At 41.3% G+C, this 21,883-nt stretch overlaps 1 protein-coding gene across 1 annotated transcript in view; it reads right to left on the minus strand.

Moving 5' to 3' along the window:
• fbrsl1 (fibrosin-like 1) overlaps positions 1-21,883 on the minus strand; it is a 502,878-nt gene that overhangs the window by 358,936 nt on the left and 122,059 nt on the right. Inside the window, 1 exon segment of the mRNA XM_064936970.1 lies at positions 1,829-2,098. Coding sequence (XP_064793042.1) covers positions 1,829-2,098 — 270 coding nt within the window.

Below are 21,883 nucleotides of genomic sequence, written 5' to 3' on the forward strand. Positions count from 1 at the left end.
CTTCCCACAATAAGTTGGGTGAATTTTGGCCCATTCCTTCTGACAGAGATGGTGTAACTGAGTCAGGATTGTAGGCCTCCTTGCTCGCACACACTTTTTCAGTTTTTTCCACAAATTTTCTGTAGGATTGAGGTCAGTGCTTTGTGATGGCCACTCCAATACCTTGACTTTGTTGTCCTTAAGCCATATTGCCACAACTTTGGAAGTATGCTTGCGGTCATTGTCCATTTGGAAGACCCATTTGCGACCAAGCTTTAACTTCCTGACTCATGTCTTGAGATGTTGCTTCAATATTTCCACGTAATCTTCCTTCTCGTGACGCCATCTATTTTGTGAAGTGCACCAGTCCCTCCTGCAGCAAAGCACCCCCACTACATGATGCTGCCACCCCCGTGCTTCACGGTTGGGATGGTGTTCTTGAGCTTGCAAGCCTCCCCCTGTTCACTCCAAACATAACGATGGTCATTATGACCAAACAGTTCTATATTTGTTTCATCAGACCAAAGGACATTTCTCCAAAAAGTACGATCTTTGTCCCCATGTGCAGTTGCAAACCGTAGTCTGGCTTTTTTATGGCGGTTTTGGAGCAGTGGCTTCTTCCTTGCTGAGCGGCCTTTCAGGATATGTCGATATAGGACTCGTTTTTACTGTGGATATAGATATTTTTGTACCTGTTTCCTCCAGCATCTTCACAAGGTCCTTTGCTGTTGTTCTGGAATTGATTTGCACTTTTCGCACCAAAGTACGTTCATCTCTAGAAGACAATTGTTGGAAAAATGACTTGTGTCATGCACATTTAGACGTCCTAACCGACTTGCCAAAACTATAGTTTGTTAACAAGAAATGTGTGGAGTGGTTGAAAAACAAGTTTTAATGACTCCAACCTAAGTGTATGTAAACTTCCGACTTCAACTGTACATATAGGTAGGGGTAAAGTGACTAGAATAGATAGATAATAAACGGTAGCAGACGCATATGTGATGAGTGTAACCAGGTCAATGCAGATAGCACAACTGGAGGAGAAAGACGAGAGGGAGAGGAGGGGAGGGAGGGAGTTAGGGAAGGAGGGGGAGATAGGTAGGTAGGTGTGGGGAGGGAGGGGGAGATAGGCAGGTAAGGACAGAGGAAGATGGGGATTTATTAGGATCCTCATTAGCCGACGGCAATGGCAACAGCCAATGGCAACAGCTAGTCTTACTGGAGTCTGACATATAACAGACAAAAGACTTTACAATTTACATACATTTAAAAACATGAAAATGTAGTGTGTGTGTGTGTGTGTGTGTGTGTGTGTGTGTGTGTGTGTGTGTGTGTGTGTGTGTGTGTGTGTGTGTGTGTGTGTGTGTGTGTGTGTGTGTGTGTGTGTGTGTGTGTGTGTGTGGATCTATCAGTTAGACATACATGTCAGTACATTCACACAAGTAGGTCACATGGTGGAGAGGCATTGTGAGAGAGAGCAGCAAACTGTTAATACATAGACGTGGTAGGAATATATCTCCCTGCGCCAAACTCTGACTCAAATGGCCTAGCAGTACAAGCTGCCCTCGTGCCATCAGTACTGGCATCATTCAGTCTGGGCAGGGAGGAGCTTCCAACACAGAGAGTGAATCATTGCACAGAGCTGCCCCGGTACATACAGAAAGAGAAACAACACTAACAGGACCACAATAGAATAATAAGCCTGCGGAATATGCATTCAAATGATCAAATCAACTGATGAATCAACCGCAATATACCAACAGCACAGAGCACTCAGGTCTCCCTTGTAAAAGATGCCTTCTGACCTCAATGGGACTTCCTGAGTAAATAAAGGTGAAATAAAACATACCTGTTTGTTCTTCTTGGAGTAGGTTTTCTTCAGCAGCCTGTCATTCATCCTCTCCTGCTCTCTCTGGGCATGGTTGATGAAGCCGTTCTCCAGGGGGTCTAGGGACAGGGGCATGACGTTCTCCTCCTCCTCCTCCTTCTGTCTCTTCACCACTGTCTCCTGCTGCTGTTTCTCCTCTCTCCACCTCTCCTTCTCCTTCTTCTTCTCCTCTCTCCACCTCGCCTTCTCCTTCTTCTTATCCTCCTGAGACTTCAGGGCCCCAGTCTTCTTCTAGAAAAGGAGAAAAAAGCGAGAGAGGAGAAAATAAATAGATAGGAGAAAGAGAGAGAAAAAAAAGAGGAGAAAAGAGAGGAGAAAAGCAGGATATTAGTGTCAGGATAAATATAATGTGGGGGTTGATGTTGGGGAACAACCAAGAGCACAGTAGCCATGTTGGATTATTCAAAGCAGAAAGACTATGTACAAAAACAGTCAGTCGTAGACTGTCAAGACATGTTTAATCCAGTCAACAGAAGCACAATATCTTCCAGAAGTCCCTAATCATATTAAGGGTTTGTCTTTAATAAGCTTATGATGATAGGAAAATGTTCTTGACTATACAGTAAATACAACAGTAATATATAGTAGAGTCTGGTGCATATTGTACAATCTGGTAAAAATGTTCCCTTGTTTGGCTTAATCACAGTCTCATAGCTACTGCCAGAGCCATACATTTAGATCAAAATATAAAATATATGGCTCTGGCTACTGTTACATCATGACCAGGCTACTTTCTCCTTCTGGTTGTCTGCTTGACTAAACTCTGGCTAATGTATAACCATATTATTTATTGAACCTTTACTTAATCAGGAAAGAGCTTTGAGGTTAGCAACCTCTTCTGCGAGGGCGGCCTGCAAATAACCAGGGGATAACGTTGCAGCCAGAAAACTGATAACTATGGCTACAGTTACAGCATGGCTTAGCTATTGGTAAACAAACAAAGTCTTTGGTAAACAAATGAAGGCTGTGAGACTGATATGTGAAGTAAATAATTCACAGAAGAGGGTAGGGGAAAGACTGTTAGACTGGCGTTTGAGACACACCACTGCTTGAAGCCACACACAGGGCCCTGCACAGGACTGTTAGTTCACAGAGCAACATCTGTTCTCCGGTGCATGGCTCTACTGGCTACATTACAGACACCCCTACTGTGATGAGTAGTGAAGTGAGGGAGAGAGAGAGAGAGAGAGAGAGAGAGAGACAGAGAGAGAGACAGAGAGAGAGACAGAGAGAGAGACAGAGAGAGAGAAAGAGAAAGAGATGAGAGAGATGAGAGTGAGATGAGAGATGAGAGAGAGATGAGAGATAAGAGAGATGAGAGAGATGAGAGATATGAGAGAGAGAGAGAGAGATGAGAGAGAGAGAGAGAGAGAGAGAGAGCGCAACTTCATCTGAATAGTAAAATAATTGGCTCTGGGGGCACAGCAGATGGCTATCACATTAGTGCTAACACAACAACACTGATACATTTACAAAGGTGCATAAGCAAAGCCTTCCGTATATACTGACATCCAGCCCTGAAAGGGGCTCTTCACCTCCTCTAAGGCAGCAAATGAATGTCTCATAAGACCAGAGAGACAGCCAAACCGGGCTACTTGTCATGACATTCATTACCCTGACAGCCACATTTGAAATGCTTTGCCGTGACAAAGCGAGACAAACTGACAACAAAGGACATGAAAATTGCTACCAGGACCTTCTTAAGAAAAAAAGCTTCTTAAGAAAAACAAGAAGTTCATAAGATAGTTCATAAAATGAACTTCTTATTTTTTTCTTAAGTGTTTTGTTAATCTGGGCCCTGATGTGCAATTCCTCAACAATATCTTAAGACTTAATGATTTTCTTACGAACTTGTCAAATATCTTCTTGCAAATCTTCCAGGCAATTGTTTTAGCTAGCTCTCTAGCTAGCAATGGCAATCATGTTAGCATATTTCTTACTGAGATTACTGTATTAAAACATTTCTTGGGTTTAAAATAATCAATACTGAACCTTTCAGATCATGTTTGTGAGTGAATTAAACATGTTCAATTGCTTTCATGAGCTTTTTCTCTCACTGCCCCGAGGTGAAGACAAGTTATCTTAGAATAGTTATCTTAGAATTATTTTCAAGAATCTAATTTATTGTTAACTTTTTGCTTAAGGAGAAACATAATAAATCAAATTTACAATAACCTTTTTGAGGAATAGCAACTTTCCTTAGCTTTCTTCTTGAGTCTAAAGTTAAGGAAACATTGGCAGTTAAGAAATTTCTTCTTAAGAAGGTTTTGGGAATCTAGGCCCAGAGGCTGGATTAATAAAACATTACTTCAGAAAAAACATAAGAAGTTTCTTAAGGGAAAAAACAAGTTCAAAAGATAGTTCGTAAAAGTGCAATTCCTCAAAATGTTCTCAGGAATTCATAGTTTTCTTAGGAACTTCGTAAATATATTTCCTAAGAACTTCGTAAATATATTCTTATGTGGCATTGACATTAGTGATGTGCTTGAAACCAATAAATAAGCCTATGTGACAGGGATGATAGGATTTGTCCCACTATAATAAAGTGTTTCCATTTGATTACATTTATTTATCTGCTTTATGTCTCAAGATGGGGTTTATTTGTTGGCTTGTGAACCCTATATGCACAAAAACAAACATTATTTTTTTCACATATCATAACCATCAGACTAGCTATATAAAAAACAAAAATGGATAACCAAGGAAAGCGCAATAAACACTACAGCAAACAAGAGCTTGAAGTGATGGTGGAGGAAATAGCAGCCAGGAAAAGGTTGTTGTTGGGGAGACAAAAAGAGAGGATTGGCGAGAGTGGCCAAGTCTGCCTCTGCCATCGGGGGTATGGCAAGGGACAGTGATGCCACAGTAAAAAACAGTGGTCTGACATCAAGTCGGATGCTAAGAAGAAGGGAGCTGAGAGAATATTCATGTGGACCAGCTGGACGAGAAGGTGTTGTCCATGATAGGAGAGATGGTGATAGAGGGACTGTGCGACCGGTAAGTTTAGTAGCTACTTTAGCTAGCTAACGCGTAACGACATTATAGCCAACATAGCTAACAACACTAACGTTAGCTAAGTTAGCCAAGTTAGCCAAGTTCTTCTTTGAAAATTTACGAGCTAACACAAGCTATTTAACACTTCTAGAATATTGTAATATATTGTTAATTAATGGCTAGCTAGACAATGCGTGTTTAATTAGTTTTCTTGCTATATTTAAATGTTCGGTAGCCAAATGGCAGTGGCGCAAGAAAATGTTAATGGTTACAAAAGTATCCATTTGTCACAAGACCAGGGTTTAGCTGTCCTAAAGTTAAGTACATTTCCAAGAAGACACATTATTTTCCAAGAAACCTATTTCTTCGTAACTTTTTTCTTAGGAAGAAACATAGGGGGGAAAAGTAAGAACATTGCCAATAACTTTATTGAGTAATAGCAACTTTACTTAACTTTCTATTTAAGTCTATAGTTAAGGAAAAAATGGCAGTTAACTTCTTAAGGTATAGGGGACAGCATTTTCCCTTTTGGAAAAATAGCGTGTCAAATTTCAACTTTCTGCTACTCATGCCAGGAATATAAGATATGCATATTATTAGTATATTTGGATAGAAAACACTCTGATATATATATTATTAGTAGATTTGGATAGAAAACACTCTGACGTTTCTAAAACTTTTTGAATCATGTCTGTGAGTACAACAGAACTTATATAGCAGGCAAAACCCTGAGGACTAACCGTTCAGAATTTTTGTTTTTTGGTCTCTGTCTGTTTACTGGGTTCTCTTTGGCAAATTGTATTTCTTAGGAACCTATTTTCAGTTCCTACCACTTCCACTGGATGTCACCAGTCTTTGGAATTTGGTTGAGGTTATTCATTTGTGCAATGAAGAAGTAGGCCATCTAGGAACTGGGTAACACTGTTGAGAGTGCGCAAGACGTGAAAAGTAGTGTTGGTTTGTTGTCTTCCTGTATTGAACACAGATAGACCCGTCTACAATTTGATCGATTATTAACATTTAAAAATACCTAAAGTTGTATTACAAAAGTAGTTTGAAATATTTGGGCAAAGTTTATAGGCAACTTTTGAAATATTTTGTAGTGACGTTGTGTTTTTTGGAAGCTGTTTTTTTCTGGATCAAACGCATCAAATAAATGGACATTTGGATATATATGGACGGAATTAATCGAACAAAAGGACCAATTGTGATGTTTATGGGACATATTGGAGTGCCATCAAAAGAAGCTCATCAAAGGTAATGCATGTTTTATATTTTATTTCTGCGTTTTGTGTAGCGCCTGCAGGGTGTTCTGTGTGCAAGGACTCTAATATTTGTTTTATTTCTACCCTCTTTGTTTACTATTGTGCTATCATCAGATAATAGCTTCTTATGCTTTCGCCGAAAGGGATTTTAAAATTCTTACATGTTGGCTGGACTCACAACGAGTGTAGCTTTAATTGAGTATCTTACATGTGTGATTTAATGAAAGTTTGATTTTTATATCATTTTTTGAATTTGCCGCGCTGCATTTTCCTTGTTATTTGCCCAAGTGGGACGCAATCGTCCCCTATACCATAAGAAGTTTTGTGAATCCGGCCCCAGGTGTTTAAGTGGTCTGAACCTTCACACGCCACCCATCAATATTCATCATCTGAAAGAGGAGATTCAAAATCACTCAATTTGCATGCGAGACCCCACCTCCGGGGTTATTATTAATATAGGCATGTCTCGTAAACACACTTGGTGGTTGAGCTATGGGATCAATTAGAATTACACTCACAGAACTGTGGAATCTCATTGATATTCTGTCTTGTGGTCCTGATTTGTGTGTGTGTGTGTGTTTGTGCGTCCAACATTCTAACGTTCACACTGTAACCTCCATGATTGCCTACTGTAAATAATTTCTGCTTGGAAGACTCGACCAGCTTCCAACCTGGGAAACATACACATGCAGATGCACACAAACACGCACACGCACACGCACACACACACACACACACACACGCACACACACGCACACACACGCACACACACAGGGAGAGGGAATGGATGGGAATGGGAAATGGCTCTGCTAGTCTGCACATACAGGCACAGTAACCGGAGAGACCGCTAGACTTTCCTGACCCTGGCGTGTTACCGTGGCAACAGCATGTGGGGAGAGCGAGCTTTGTTGCCTTTCCAGATTGCACGAGGAGGGAGAGAAAGGGAGAGGGAGAGGGGGAGGGGTAAGGGAGGTGGGAAAGGCCTGTATAAAACCCACACAGTTGTCCCAGGCAGGCAGCTACAGTATGTATGGTAAACAGCCTGCGTCTGATCATGGAGCAGGGACATGCCCTGGTTTGTGGAAACACACTGCAGACAGGCCCCCATCAGGAGGGTAGTACAGAAGTTCTCAAACGGAGTCCTCAGCCTCTGTGAGACAGCGAATGAGAGAGATAGAGAGAGTAAAAGAGCAAGAGAGAAGCAGAATACCTAACCACTGTGACTGATCCAAACTTCAGGAAAGCTTTGACTATGTACAGACTCAGTGAGCATAGCCTTGCTATTGAGAAAGGCCGCCGTAGGCAGACATGGCTCTCAAGAGAAGACAGGCTATGTGCATACTGCCCACAAAATTAGGTGGAAACTGAGCTGCACTTCCTAACCTCCTGCCCAATGTATGACCATATTAGAGACACATATTTCCCTCAGATTACACAGATCAACAAAGAATTTGAAAACAAACCCAATTTGGAAAAAACTCCCATATCTACTGGGTGAAATTCCACAGTGTGCCATCACAGCAGCAAGATTTGTGACCTGTTGCCACAAGAAAAGGGCAACCAGTGAAGAACAAACACCAGTGTAAATACAACCCATATTTATGCTTATTTATTTTCCCATGTGTACCATTTGTACATTGTTACAACACTGTATATATATATAATATGACATTTGTAACATCTTTATTTTTTTAAACGTCTGTATGTGTAATGTTTACCGTTAATTTGTATTGTTTATTTCACTTTGTATATTATCTACCTCACTTGCTTTGGCAATGTTAACACGTTTACCATGCCAATAAAGCTCCTTGAATTGAATTGAGTAGGAGATAGACAGCCAGAGAGAAAGAGAGCGAAGGGAGAGGTAGCAAGAGAGAGAAAGAGAAAAGAGAGAGAGAATGAATAGGTGGCAAGAGCGCAAGAGAGGGGGCCGCCTGCCTGTGGTGTCTAATGCACATCATCACATTTCACTGGCACTTCTCTCTCCATCTGCAGTAATTATTTAGGAGACACAAAGAGCTCAGCTGGGGATCACTTCTTCTACATTAGAGGCAACAGAGGTTACAGGGGCATTTTAAACAATGAGATACACTATGCCACCCATGGTGTGCTGACTTACATAACCACACTACTTAGACAACAGTTATTCTGCAGTTGTTTCTAATGGCATCTGAATGGATTTGTAGAATCATGTAACCTGTTTCTGCTGTTTGTGTTTCAGTCATCTATTGTTAAATATGTTCATTGTGTTTTAATTAATCCCTTGGGAGGGAGGCTGTGAGCTTGAATACATGATCAAAGCTCTGACGGTTTATTGAAGTAAATCCATAATTTCTCTCAATGGCAATGTCTATAAACAGACTATAAAAAACATCATAGCACTGATCAAAATTGTGTGTGTGTACATGTGCGTGTGCGTGTGCGTGTGTGTGTAGGCAGGGAGTCCTTCTCTCATAACCCACTGAGAGTAAACTATGGACTACTTCTGTGTGGTCCCAATGGTTTTCCCTGTCACAACTCAATGATAGCACCACATCTCTGTGCCACATTCATACGGTTGGGTAACTTCTCTCCACTACAGCTGAGCTGCTTCTCACTACACTGATGGAACTGGGGCTCCCAGATCCCCACAGGGGCCCCACCTGCAAAAGTACACCACACACACTCCTGCCACACACAAATATAAACCAACACACACTAGCTCCTGTCACACACCCACACACAGAAACAGACATGGGTTATTCTATAAATAATGGGGCAAATGTGTGACATTGGGATCAACAAAAAATATTTTTATGCAGTTGCACATGTGTACTCAGAGGAATAAAAGTAAATAAATGAAAATTGTCCCATACCTCCAGCTATACAACAACATAGGTCTAGGACTATACATCCTTTAAGCAGGATTTATACAGACATTGGCATGTCAAATTCAAGGACTTTCAGGGACTTTTTCAAGCACTTAATTGTAATTTTCAAAGGACCTTAATGTTATACAATTGTATAATTTATATAATTGTACATATAGGGCCAAATATAGACCCCTCCCCCCCAAAAAATACATGCAAAAAGTGTCTTCACCAGCGTAACGTAGGTGACAGTAAAATATTCTTGATATTCCTTTTCTCGAGCACTTGGGCTGTTGTTGCATTGCATGCGCTATCACAACAGCTGTTCGTCACTTGACAATCATTCATAAAATTCCTTCCTGGATGAGATGATGATGTGTGAAAATATCATAGTGTAACAAAACAGCTGGACATTACCTGCGCATCCAACAAGTATTATGCATAATTATTGAAGAACGTTTTACAGTATCAATTTATGTTTTTAGGTATCAAGGTAAGGTGACTCATTCAGTTAGAAGCTTTTGATTTTGCAATCGCATAAATCATTTGGGATTTGTGTGCCCATGAATACTGTTTTTACCCCGTAACATAAGGAGATGCGACACGTTACGTACTTACACTGCATTTCTGAGATCTCTATACAAAAAACTGTCCGATACCTAGATCCAGGATTCTTACAGGGTTTAAGTTCAATCTAATTTAACTGATTATTGCTTACTATATTATACACTACATCACCAAAAGTATTTGGACACCTGCTTGTCAAACATTTCATTCCAAAATCATGGGCATTAATATGGAGTTGGTCCCCCCTTTGCTGCTATAACAGCCTCCACACTTCTGGGAAGGCTTTCCACTAGATGTTGGAACATTGCTGCGGAGAGTTGCTTCCATTCAGCCACAAGAGCATTAGTGAGGTCGGGTACTGATGTTGGGCGATTAGGCCTGGCTCACAGTTGGCTCACAATTCTTCCCAAAGGTGTTCAATGGGGTTGAGGTCAGGGTTCTGTGCAGGCCAGTCAAGTTCTTCCACACGGATCTCGACACACCATTTCTGTATTGACCTCGCTTTGTGCACGGGGGCATTGTCATGCTGAAACAGAAAAAAGCCTTCCCCAAACTGTTGTCACAAAGTTAGAAGCACAGAATCGTCTAGAATGTCATGGTATGCTGTAGCGTTATGACTTCCCTTCACTGGAACTAATGGTCCTAAACCGAACCCATGAAAAACAGCCCCAGACCATTATTCCTCCTCCACCAAACGTTACAGTTGGCACTATGCATTAGGGTAGTTATCCTGGCATCAGCCAAATCTAGATTTGTCCGTCAGGCTGCCAGATGGTGAACATTGATTCATCACTCCAGAGAACGCATTTCCATTTCCATTTCCACAGAGCCCAATGGTGGCAAGCTTTATACCATTACAGCTGATGATTGGCATTGCGCATGGTGATCTTAGGCTTGTGTGCGGCTGCTCGACCATGGAAACCCATTTCATGAAGCTCCCGATGAACAGTTGCTCCAGAGGCAGTTTGGAACTTTGTAGTGAGTGTTGCAACCGAAGACAGACCATTTTTACGCGCTACACTCTTCAGTACTTGGCCGTCTAGTTCTGTGAGCTTGTGTTGCGCTACCACTTCGCAATAAGAGCAGGGCAGAAATGTAGCATTCTATGATGGTACCACGTTGAAAGTCACTGAGATCTTCAGCAACGCCATTCTACTGACAATGTTTGTCTATGGAGATGTTATACCTGTCAGCATTGGGTGTGGCTGAAATAGCCATATACACTAATTTGAAGGGGTGTCCACAAGGTTTTGTATATATATTGTATAACAATAACTTGCACAACCATAAATACAAAGACAGAAGTAATGTTTTATGTCACACAGTTTTGGACAAATCTGTCAAGAAACCAACCATAATAAAACTGAAACAGGTTTTAAATCAACTGGTGAATTCTGTTGAATATAGCTAGGATCCCCCCCTTATGTCGTAATGTAATGTCTGAATATTATCAATGACTTATCAACAGCTGTAGCAAGTTGTCCAGTGGAGGAAATCCTCACTGGTACACTAGTTTATCGAAAGAAACACAAATGAGACTTGTTTCAGTAAACTAGGCATATGTCGCGCGTCACCACTTCACAGGAGAGGCATTTGAACCTAAACATATATTTTTTTACTAAATGCGTTTTTGGGCAGAAATGCTTTCTGGAACATGTGAACTATCATGTGCCTTAATTAATAAACCAATTAGGCACATTCATGCAGTCTTGATACAACATTTTGAATAGATATACAATAGTTCATTGGATTAGTCTAAAACTTTGCACATATACTGCTGCCATATATTGGCCAAAATCTAAATTGTGCCTGGGATGGAATTTCTTTCTCTCTCTCGGAGGACCTGAGCCCTAGGACCATGCCTCAGGACTACCTGGCATGATGGCTCCTTGCTGTCCCAAGTCCACCTGGCCGTGCTGCTCTTCCAGTTTCAACTGCTCTGCCTGCGGCTATGGAACCCTGACCTTTTCACCGGACGTGCTACCTGTCACAGACCTGCTGTTTTCAACTCTCTAGAGCAGAGGTGGGCAAACTTTTTGACTCGCGGGCCACAATGGGTTCTAAAATTTGACAGGGCCGGGCCAGGAGAATTTGGAGGGAGTGTTTGGGCCGGATATACTAAAGCATTAAATGTAGTGTGTGCAAACCTCATAGCACAGTAAGAACACTACAACCCAATTTATTAACTGTCTTTCAAATGTGAAAAATAGCCCTTATCAGTTAATAAATTTGTCTCAAGGAATATGCAAGATATGGCATTTACATACTATTTCGGAGATACTGGGAGGAGGAAATGTAAATAGATTAAAATAACATACACACTGTGATTTATCAAGATTGCGTCTGTTTTTAATAAGTTTCAATCGAAGGTGCAAAGTTAAAGAAATCAACATTTATTGAAAAATGGAATCACTTTCAACATTCAAAACATATTATTACACAACGAAATACTCAAGCTCAATAATATCTACTTGTGTTAAACTCCGCAAAATCATGGATGGATTGTCCTGACCGCGCGCTCTACAAACTCGCCACGCGCAAACAGTACACGTGTATCGTTGCCAAGCACACAGACATAGGCTGTATTAAATATCAGCTGAAAATTTAAATTTAAATTAAGAGCGATGTGTGGCGTGTTAATTAAGCTACTGTACCGCTGCTGTGCGTGAATGCGCATTGCTCTTAATTAAAAGACGCACTTCCAAACTTTCCATATGCATTTTTTCATAACACAGCAGAAAAACTCACCATTTCAGTGGGAACAGTGTTGTTGGTCTCCCTTTTTTGCCAGTGCATCAAAGTCTGGAGTTAGTTTTGTTGTGGCAATTCTCAGGACAGATATGAGGTGTTGGTCAGTTAACTTGGATCTGTGATGGGCTTTGTTGATTTTCATGACGCTAAACGTCTGCTCACACACGTAGGTCGAGCCAAACAACACCAGCATCTTCTGCGCCGTCCTCCGGAGGTTTGGAAACGCGGTCTCGTTAAGTGAAGCGTAAAAGTCATTCAGTTTAAGAGACTTGAACTTCTCCTTTGAGACGGAGTCAGACTGAAGATCGATCAGTTCCAATTGCAGCTCCTGTGGTGCTGATTCGGGGTCTTGTGACAGGGGACAGGACACCAGTTGAAGTGACTTGTCAATCTTTTCAAAATCACAGAACCGACGGCAAAATTCTCTGTGCAGATCGTCCAGTGATTTGCAGTATTTCTTCGCATTTCGGGCGGCCTCTTTCTGCACGGCTAGTGTGGGGAAATGTGCGAAAGATTTGTTTGACATTTGCCTGGAGAATAAAACCAGCTTGGATTTGAAGGCTCTCACATTTGTGTACATGTCGTGCGCAAACTGATCTTTCCCCTGTAGCTTCACGTTCAGCTCATTCATGTGCGAAAATATGTCCACAGCAAAACGCAAAGTCACAAAGCCAGTTTGTGTCGCTCAGCTCGGGGAATTCTTCGGATTTCCCCATTTAATTAAAAAATGAGCGAATCTCGTCTTTGAGCTCCCAGACTCGTTGAAACACTTTCCCCAAACTTAACCAGCGGACGCGAGAGTGGTAAAGTAGGTCCTGGTGATCCGCATTAGTTTCTTCCAGGAACGTAATGAACTGACGATGATTAAGTCCCCTTGCTCGTATGAAGTTAACAAGTTTTACAACTGGATCCACGACGTGATTAAGCTGCAATACAGACTTACACAGAGACTCCTGATGAATGATGCAGTGAAGTAAAATAACATCCTGGTCAGGGTTTTCTTCTTTCACTTTATCCTGGATTCTTTTCAGCAACCCGATGTTTTTTCCAGTTAAATTTGGCGATACATCCGTGGTGACATTGGCAAGTTTACTCCAAGGTAGCTTCATTCTCTCGATGACAGCAGACACCTGTTCATATAAGTCCTCTCCTCGCGTTTTCCCTTTCAGTGATTCCATGCTCAAAAGCTCCTCTGTTATCTCAAAACTGTCGTTAATCCCTCGGATAAAAATTAGGAGCTGAGCAGTGTCTTTTATGTTGTTACTTTCATCCAGTGCTAGTGAATATAACTTAAAGGACTCCGCCTTTTTGTTTAACTCGCTGACTATATCTTCGTCAATCAGTTCCACGCGGCGAGTCACTGTCCTGCGTGCTAAACTGATTTTTTCAAACTTGGCTTTGCTCTCCGGACACAAGAGACCTGCTGTCTCTACCATGCACTCTTTCAAAAACTCGCCTTCGGAGAAAGGCTTGCTAGCCTTTGCTAATTTGAATGCCAGCAAATAACTTGCCTTGGTACTTGACTCTTGAATTGCAGTTTGTCGGTGAAAAAAGTTCTGTTGACTCTGTAAATTAGCTGCCAACCTCTGAGCAGTAGCCGCCCATTCTTGTGTTGACTGCTTGCTAGCATAGTTTGCATGCTTCGTGGCAAAGTGACAGCTGATATTGTACTCTTTGAAAACCGCAACAGCTTCTTGGCATATCAGACATACAGCTGTTGATCGGACTTCAGTGAAGAAGTATTTTGTTGTCCACTCCTTATTAAACACTCGGCATTCGCTGTCCACTTTCCTTCTCTTTGGTCCGCTCATTTTCACAGAAGGGCTTAATGGTGACGTGAAACGAAGTGAAAATTAAAGTGAAATAAAGAGAAATACGTGCCACTCCAACAACGGTCAATGTGTTTTGAGTGCACCATCTATTGGGGAAACGTGGGCATTGCAGGGAAAGGGGAAAAAAGGAGGTTTTTACTATAATTTGGACAAGTTCGGCGGGCCGGATTAAAAAGCCTAACGGGCCGTATGTGGCCCGCCGGCCGTAGTTTGCCCATGTCTGCTCTAGAGACAGCAGGAGCGGTAGAGATACTCTGAATGATTGGCTATGAAAAGCCAACTGTGCTAACCTGTTGCAACCTCGACAACCACTGTGATTATTATTATTATTATTATTTGACCCTGCTGGTCATCTATGAATATTTGAACATCTTGGCCATGTTCTGTTATAATCTCCACCTGGCACAGCCAGAAGAGGACTAGCCACCCCTCATAGCCTGGTTCCTCTCTAGATTTCTTCCTAGGTTCTGGCCTTTCAAGGGAGTTTTTCCTAGCCACCGTGCTTCTACACCTGCATTGCTTGCTGTTTGGGGTTTTAGGCTGGGTTTCTGTACAGCATTTCGTGACACCAGCTGATGTAAAAAGGGCTTTATAAATACATTTGATTGATTGAATAATACATCATGGCCTTTCTCTTGCATTTCAAAGATGACGGTACAACAAAACAAAATAACATGTTTTTTTGTATTATCTTTGATCATATCTAATGTGTTATATTCTCCAACATTAATTTATCATTCCACAAACTTCAAAGTGTTTCCTTTCAAATGGTATCAAGAATATACCTTTCCTTGCTTCAGGTCCTGAGCTACAGGCAGTCAGACTTGGGTGTCATTTTAGGGAAAAAAAATTTAAAAAGTATTGGATCCTTAAGAGTTAATAACAAACTTGTATGCCATCCGCATTCCATCTGTAAATATGAATTTGCTTCCTGCTAGCCATGATTGGCTCAGATAATGGATGGGCTGAACATGCCGAGAAATGAGTTTGGATTGGTCTGCCACGTAGTATCCTTTCTTCTGTAACAAAGGACTGCTCAGTATGTGTAGATAATCCTTTCTAACGTGGCTTTTTTTAAAGATATCACGAATAACTGCAAAAGTGTTGCTCTCCACTTTCTGGAGGAATCAGTGGAATGCCAATGGATGCAGAGTATGATAGCTAAGTGGGTGGAGAAAATTCTGACATTTGATTGCAAATATGTGGAGGGAGTCGAAAAGAGAACACACAGAAGGCTATTTTATAAAACACCCATCTCCAGATTACATCTTCAAACTATGGGCAACCATGGCATGTGTGACAGAGAAGGAAAAGTGTTCATCCATGTATATGGCGAAGAGAGTCTAGCTAGCTACTTTTTCAGATATTATGTTACTCTTGTCAGAAAGTTGTTTTCATTGCAAGTTAAAGCGAACTGTTAGCTAGCTAGCTAATGTTAGCTGGCTAGCTCGCTAGCTAGTGTTACGTGTATGATCTGTGAGGTAATATTATTTGTATCACAGATACATTTGCGTTGCGAGTTATATCCTAATGTTAGCTAGCTATCTAACATCGAAACTAGTTGGTTAGCTAGCTGTAGATTCATGCAAGGTAATAAAGTTATGAGTTGGGATTATGGTTCATTGTTTAGCTAGCTACATGTCTGAACAAAACACTCCACTATGCAAGTAATTATTTTACTCTACCGCATACACCGTCGGAATCCTGTGCATGCGACAAATAAACTTAGTGCCTTGCAAAAGTATTCACCCCTTGGCATTGTTCCTATTTTGTTGCCTTACAACATGTATTTTAAATGGATTTTTATTTGGATTTCATGTAATGGACACACACCAAATAGTCCAAGTTGGTGAAGTAAATGAAAACAAAAGGGAAAAAAGGAAACGTGGTGAGTGCATACATTTGAAGTCGGAGGTTTACATACACATAGGTTGGAGTCATACAAACTTGTTTTTCAACCACTCCACAAATTTCCTGTTAACTTCTTAGGCTGGAGGCAGTATTGAGTAGCTTGGATGAATAAGGAGTAGAGTAAACTTCCTGCTCCTCAGTCCCAGTTGCTAATATATGCATATTAGTATATTCGGATAGAAAACACTCCGATGTTTCTAAAACTGTTTGAATGATGTCTGTGAGTATAACAGAACTCACATGGCAGGCAAAAACCTGAGAGAAAATCCAACCAGGAAGTGGGAAATCTGAGGTTGGTCGATTTTCAAATCATTCCCTATTGGAGATACAGTGGGATATTGGTCATGTTTCACTTCCTAAGGCTTCCACTAGATGTCAACCGTCTTTAGAAAATTGTTTGAGGCTTCTACTGTAAAGGAGGGGCTCATAAGGGCTCTTTGAGTCATTGGTCTGGCAGAGTGCCACAGGCTTGTGACACTCATTCATGTGAGAGGTAGCTCCCGTTCCATTGCTTTTCTGGAGACAAAGGAATTCTCCAGTTGGAACATTATTGTTTTAAAAGTTTTAAAAACATCCTAAAGATTGATTCTATACATCGTTTGACATGTTTCTACGGACTGTAACGGAACTTTTTGACATTCCATCTGCTCCTAGTGAACGCGTTAAAACACTCTGACGTTTCCAAAACTGCAAAGATATTGTCTGTGAGTGCCACAGAACTGATGTTACAGAAAAAACCCAGATAAAAATACAATCAGGAAGTGATGCATTTTTTGAAACCGCCTCATAGCAATGACTCCTTATATGGCTGTGGAGGAGCGAGGAGTCAGCTTACCTTTTCCATGTTTTTTTCCCCCAAGGTGTCTACAGCATTGTGACGTATTTGTAGGCATATCATTGGAAGAATTGACCATAAGTGACTACATCTACCAGGTGGTCGCTTGGTGTCCTCCGTCGCAATTATTGTGTAATCTCCAGCTGCTATTTCTCTTACCCAAATAATATTTTGGGAAAAAAATGAACATTTGCTATCTAACTGAGAGTCTCGTCATTGAAAACATCCAAAGTTCTTCAAAGGTAAATGATTTTATTTGAATGCTTTTCTTGTTTTTGTGAAAATGTTGCCTGCTGAATGCTAGGCGTAATGCTATGCTAGGCTATCAATACTCTTACACAAATGCTTGTGTAGCTTTGGTTAAAGCATATTTTGAAAATCTGAGATGACAGTGTTGTTAACAAAAGGCTAAGCTTGTGTTTCAATATTTATTTCATTTCATTTGCGATTTTCATGAATAGGAAATGTTGCGTTATGGTAATGAGCTTGAGGCTATGATTACGCTCCCGGATACGGGATTGCTCGACGCTAGAGGTTAACAAACTATAGTTTTAGCAAGTCGGTTAGGACATCTACTTTGTGCATGACACAAGTATTTTTCCAATAATTGTTTACAGACAGATTGTTTCACTAATAATGCAATAATGGACTGTATCACAATTCAAATGGGTCAGAAGTTTACAGAAGTTTACACTAAGTTGACTGTGCCTTTAAACAGCATGGAAAATTCCAGAAAATGACATCATGGCTTTAGAATCTTCTGTAAAATCTTCTGACATAATTTGAGTCAATTGGAGGTGTACCTTTATTTCAAGGCCTACCTTCAAACTCAGTGCCTCTTTGCTTGATATCATGGGGAAATAAAAACAAAATCAAAACAAATAAATAGACCTCCACAAGTCTGGTTCATCCTTGAGAGCAATTTCCCAACGCCTGAAGGTACCACGTTCATCTATACAAACAATAGTACACAAGTATAAACACCATGGGACCATGCAGTCATCATACCGCTCAGGAAGGAGACATGTTCTGTCTCCTAGAGATGAAGGTACTTTAGTGCGAAAAGTGCAAATCAATCCCAGCAACAGCAAAGGACCCTGTGAAGATGCTGGAGGAAACAGGTACAAAAGTATCTATATCCACAGTAAAACGAGTCCTATATCGACATAACCTGAAAGGCCGCTCAGCAAGGAAGAAGCCACTGCTCCAAAACCGCCATAAAAAAATCCAGACTAAGGTTTGCAACTGCACTTGGGGACAAAGATTGTACTTTTTGGAGAAATGTCCTCCGGTCTGATGAAACAAAAATAGAACTGTTTGGCCATAATGACCATTGTTATGTTTGGAGTAAAAAGGGGGAGGCTTGCAAGCCGAAGAACATCATCCCAACCGGGAGGGACGGGAGTGGCAGCATCATGTTGTGGGGGTGCCTTGCTGCAGGAGGGCCTGGTGCACTTCACAAAATTGATGGCGTCATAAGAATGGAAAATTTTGCAGATGTATGGAAGCAACATCTCAAAACATCAGCCAGGAAGTTAAAGCTTGGTTGCAAATGGGTCTTCAAATGGCCAGCATCCACAAGCATGCTTCCAAAGTTGTGGCAAAATGGCTTAAGGACAACAAGGTGTTGGAGTGGCCATCACAAAGCCCTGACTTCAATCCTATAGAAAATGTGTGGGCAGAACTGAAAAAGCATGTGTGAGCAAGGAGGTCTACAAACCTGACTCAGTTACACCAGCTCTGTCAGGAGGAATGGGCCAAAATTCACCCAACATATTGTGGAAAGGTTGTGGAAGGCTACCCAAAACCGTTTGACCAAAGTTAAACAGTTTAAAGGCAATGCTATTAAATACTAATTGAGTATATGTAAACTTCTGACCCACTGGGAATGTGATGAAAGAAATAAAAGCTAATAATTCTCTCTGTAACGGTTTTCTTTACTTGAAGGAGAGGCGGACCAAAACGCAGCGTGGTTTCTATTCATGGTTCTTTAATAAAGAAAACTATACATGAATGGACTAACAAAACAATAAACGTGCGAAAACCTAAACAGCCCTATCTGGTGCAAACACAGAGACAGGAACAATCACCCACAAAACCCAACACCAAACAGGCTACCTAAATATGGTTCCCAATCAGAGACAATGACTAACACCTGCCTCTGATTGAGAACCATATCAGGCCAAACATAGAAATAGACAAACTAGACATGTAACATAGAATGCCCACTCAGATCACACCCTGACCAAACAAAACATAGAAACATACAAAGCAAACTATGGTCGGGGTGTGACACTCAACTATTATTCTGACATTTCACATTCTTAAAATAAAGTGGTGATCCTAACTGACCTAACTGAATTATGAAAAACTAAGTTTAAATGTATTTGGCTAAAGTGTATGTAAACTTCCGACTTCAACTGTATATATTCACCCTCGTTGCTATGAAGCCCCTAAATAAGATCTGGTGCTACCAATTACCTTCAGAAGTCACATAATTAGTTAAATAAAGTCCACCTGTGTGCAATCTAAGTATCACATGATCTGTCAAATGAGCTCAGTATATATACACCTGTTCTGAAAGGCCCCAGAGTCTGCACGACCACTAAACAAGGGGCACCATCAGGCAAGCGGCACTATGAGGACCAAGGAGCTCTCCAAACAGGTCAAGTTGTGGAGAAGTACAGATCAGGGTTGGGTTATAAAAAATATCAGAAACTTTGAACATCCCACGGGTACCATTAAATCCATTATTAAAAAATTGACAGAATATGGCACCACAACAAACCTGCCAAGAGAGGGCCACCCACCAATACACACAGACCAGGCAAGGAGGGTATTAATCAGAGGCAACAAAGAGACCAAAGATAACCCTGAAGGAGCTCCACAGCGGAGATTGGAGTATCTGTCCATTGGACCACTTTAAGCCATGTACTCCACAGAGCTGGACTTTACAGAAGAGTGGCCAGAAAAAAAGCCATTGCTTAAAGGGGAAAAAAGCAAACATGTATGGTGTTTACCAAAAGGCATGTGGGAGACTCCCCAAACATATGGAAGAAGATACTCTAGTCAGATGAGACTAAAATGGAGCTTTTTGGCCATCAAGGGAAAGGCTATGTCTGGCGCAAATCCAACAACTCTCATCGCCCCGAGAACAACATCCCCACAGTGAAGCATGGTGGTGGCAGCATCATGCTGTGGGGATGTTTTTCATCGGCAGGGACTGAGAAACTGGTCAGAATTGAAGGAATGATGGATGGCGCTAAATAAAGGGAAATTCCTGAAGGAAACCTGTTTCAGTCTTCTAGAGATTTGAGACTGGGATGGAGATTCACCTTCCAGTAAGAGAATGTTGCTACAGCAACACTCGAGTGGTTTAAGTGGAAATATTTAAATGTCTTGGAATGGCCTAGTCAAAGCCCAGACCTCAATCCAATTGAGAATCTGTGGTATGACTTAAAGATTGCTGTACATCAGTGGAACCCATCCAACTTGAAGGAGCTGGAGCAGTTTTGCCTTGAAGAATGTGCAAAAATCCCATTGGCTAGATGTGCCAATCTTATAGAGACATACTCAAGAGACTTGCAGCTATAATTGCTGCAAAAGATGGCTCTACAAAGTATTGACTTAGGGGGATGAATAGTTATTCATGCTCAAGTTTTCCAGGTTTTTTTTGTCTTATATCTTGTTTGTTTCACAATAAAAAATAGTTTGCATCTTCAAAGTGGTAGGCATGTTGTGTAAATTAAATGATCCAAACCGGCCAAAAATCCCTTTCAATTCCAGGTTGTAAGGCAACAAAATAGGAAACGTTAGCTAGCGAGCTAACAAGATAGAAACGAACCTAACCATTGTTGAGAAAGTTGCTTTTAGTTGCCTGGTTTGATAGATTGACATATACTACATATTTTAAAGGATGGTGTTAAAATACACCAGTTACGCTATTTTGGACCAGCAGGCTACTGATGTCATGCATGTGAATCCTCAAAGAGATGGGTGGGCTAATGCATGGGCTCTCGAGTGGTGCAGCAGTTTAAGGCGCTGCATCTCAGTGCTTCTGGTGTCACTACAGACAGGCTGTATCACAAATGGCTGTGATTGGGAGTCCCATAGGGCGGCGCACAATTGGCCCAGCGTCGTCAGGGTTTGGCCGGTGTGGGCCGGAATTCAAAATAAAAATTTGTTCTTGACTGATTTGCCTGGTTAATTAAAGATTAAACATGCCATTCTGCAGCCTGCGTGGTCCTCGTCCCCCCTCAGACTGGCAGCCATCACATCAAATCTGTCTGTCTCTATTTATGGTGTAAATCAGGGATGGGCAACTTTTAATGGATTGGGGGCCACAAAAAGTCTGAACTCGTCATGAGGGGCCGCAGTGGCTCTCTGGTCTGCGTACCGTCATCGATACCCACACATGCAGCCTTTTGGAGGCCCTAAGTAAAATTTTGTTGGGGACCCCCACCCCCCTTCTTGACAGCAGAGTGAAAAAAAGGTGAATTTCCTGCAATTCTACACATTTTGCCATGGGGCGTAAAGAAAAGGTTGCAGTTTTAAAGTAAGTTTGCTGCAATTCTAAATATGATTACTGAGTTAAAGTGACTAACAAAATCAATGGAGGGCCACCGGTCAGTAATTTGACCATGATTACTACAAGTTTAGATACAATAGCTGGCTAGACGAACTTACCAATCTAAAAGAAAAATGCTGACATGGACTAATTGAGTGACTGTCAGTGAGTGACATAACAAGAAAAAAACATTTAGAAATTGCACCTCGTCTATTCTACTATTCTAACGCTCAACATTAAATTGAGACCCTGACTGAGTTCCCCTTCATCCCTGTTGTAAATTATCAGCACTTGCCGCCGCCCACCACCTGTCCAGCCGCCCACCTGGGTCCCACAAAACTAGGGTTGTCAAATTCAGGAAACTATCAATCAATTCCCTGGTTTTCCAAAAATCCTGGTTGGAGGATTGCTAAACTACACAAAACAGAGAGATCTGTAACGAAGC

The sequence above is a fragment of the Oncorhynchus masou genome, chromosome 25 (assembly GCF_036934945.1).
Source record: "Oncorhynchus masou masou isolate Uvic2021 chromosome 25, UVic_Omas_1.1, whole genome shotgun sequence".
Lineage (NCBI taxonomy): Eukaryota > Metazoa > Chordata > Actinopteri > Salmoniformes > Salmonidae > Oncorhynchus > Oncorhynchus masou.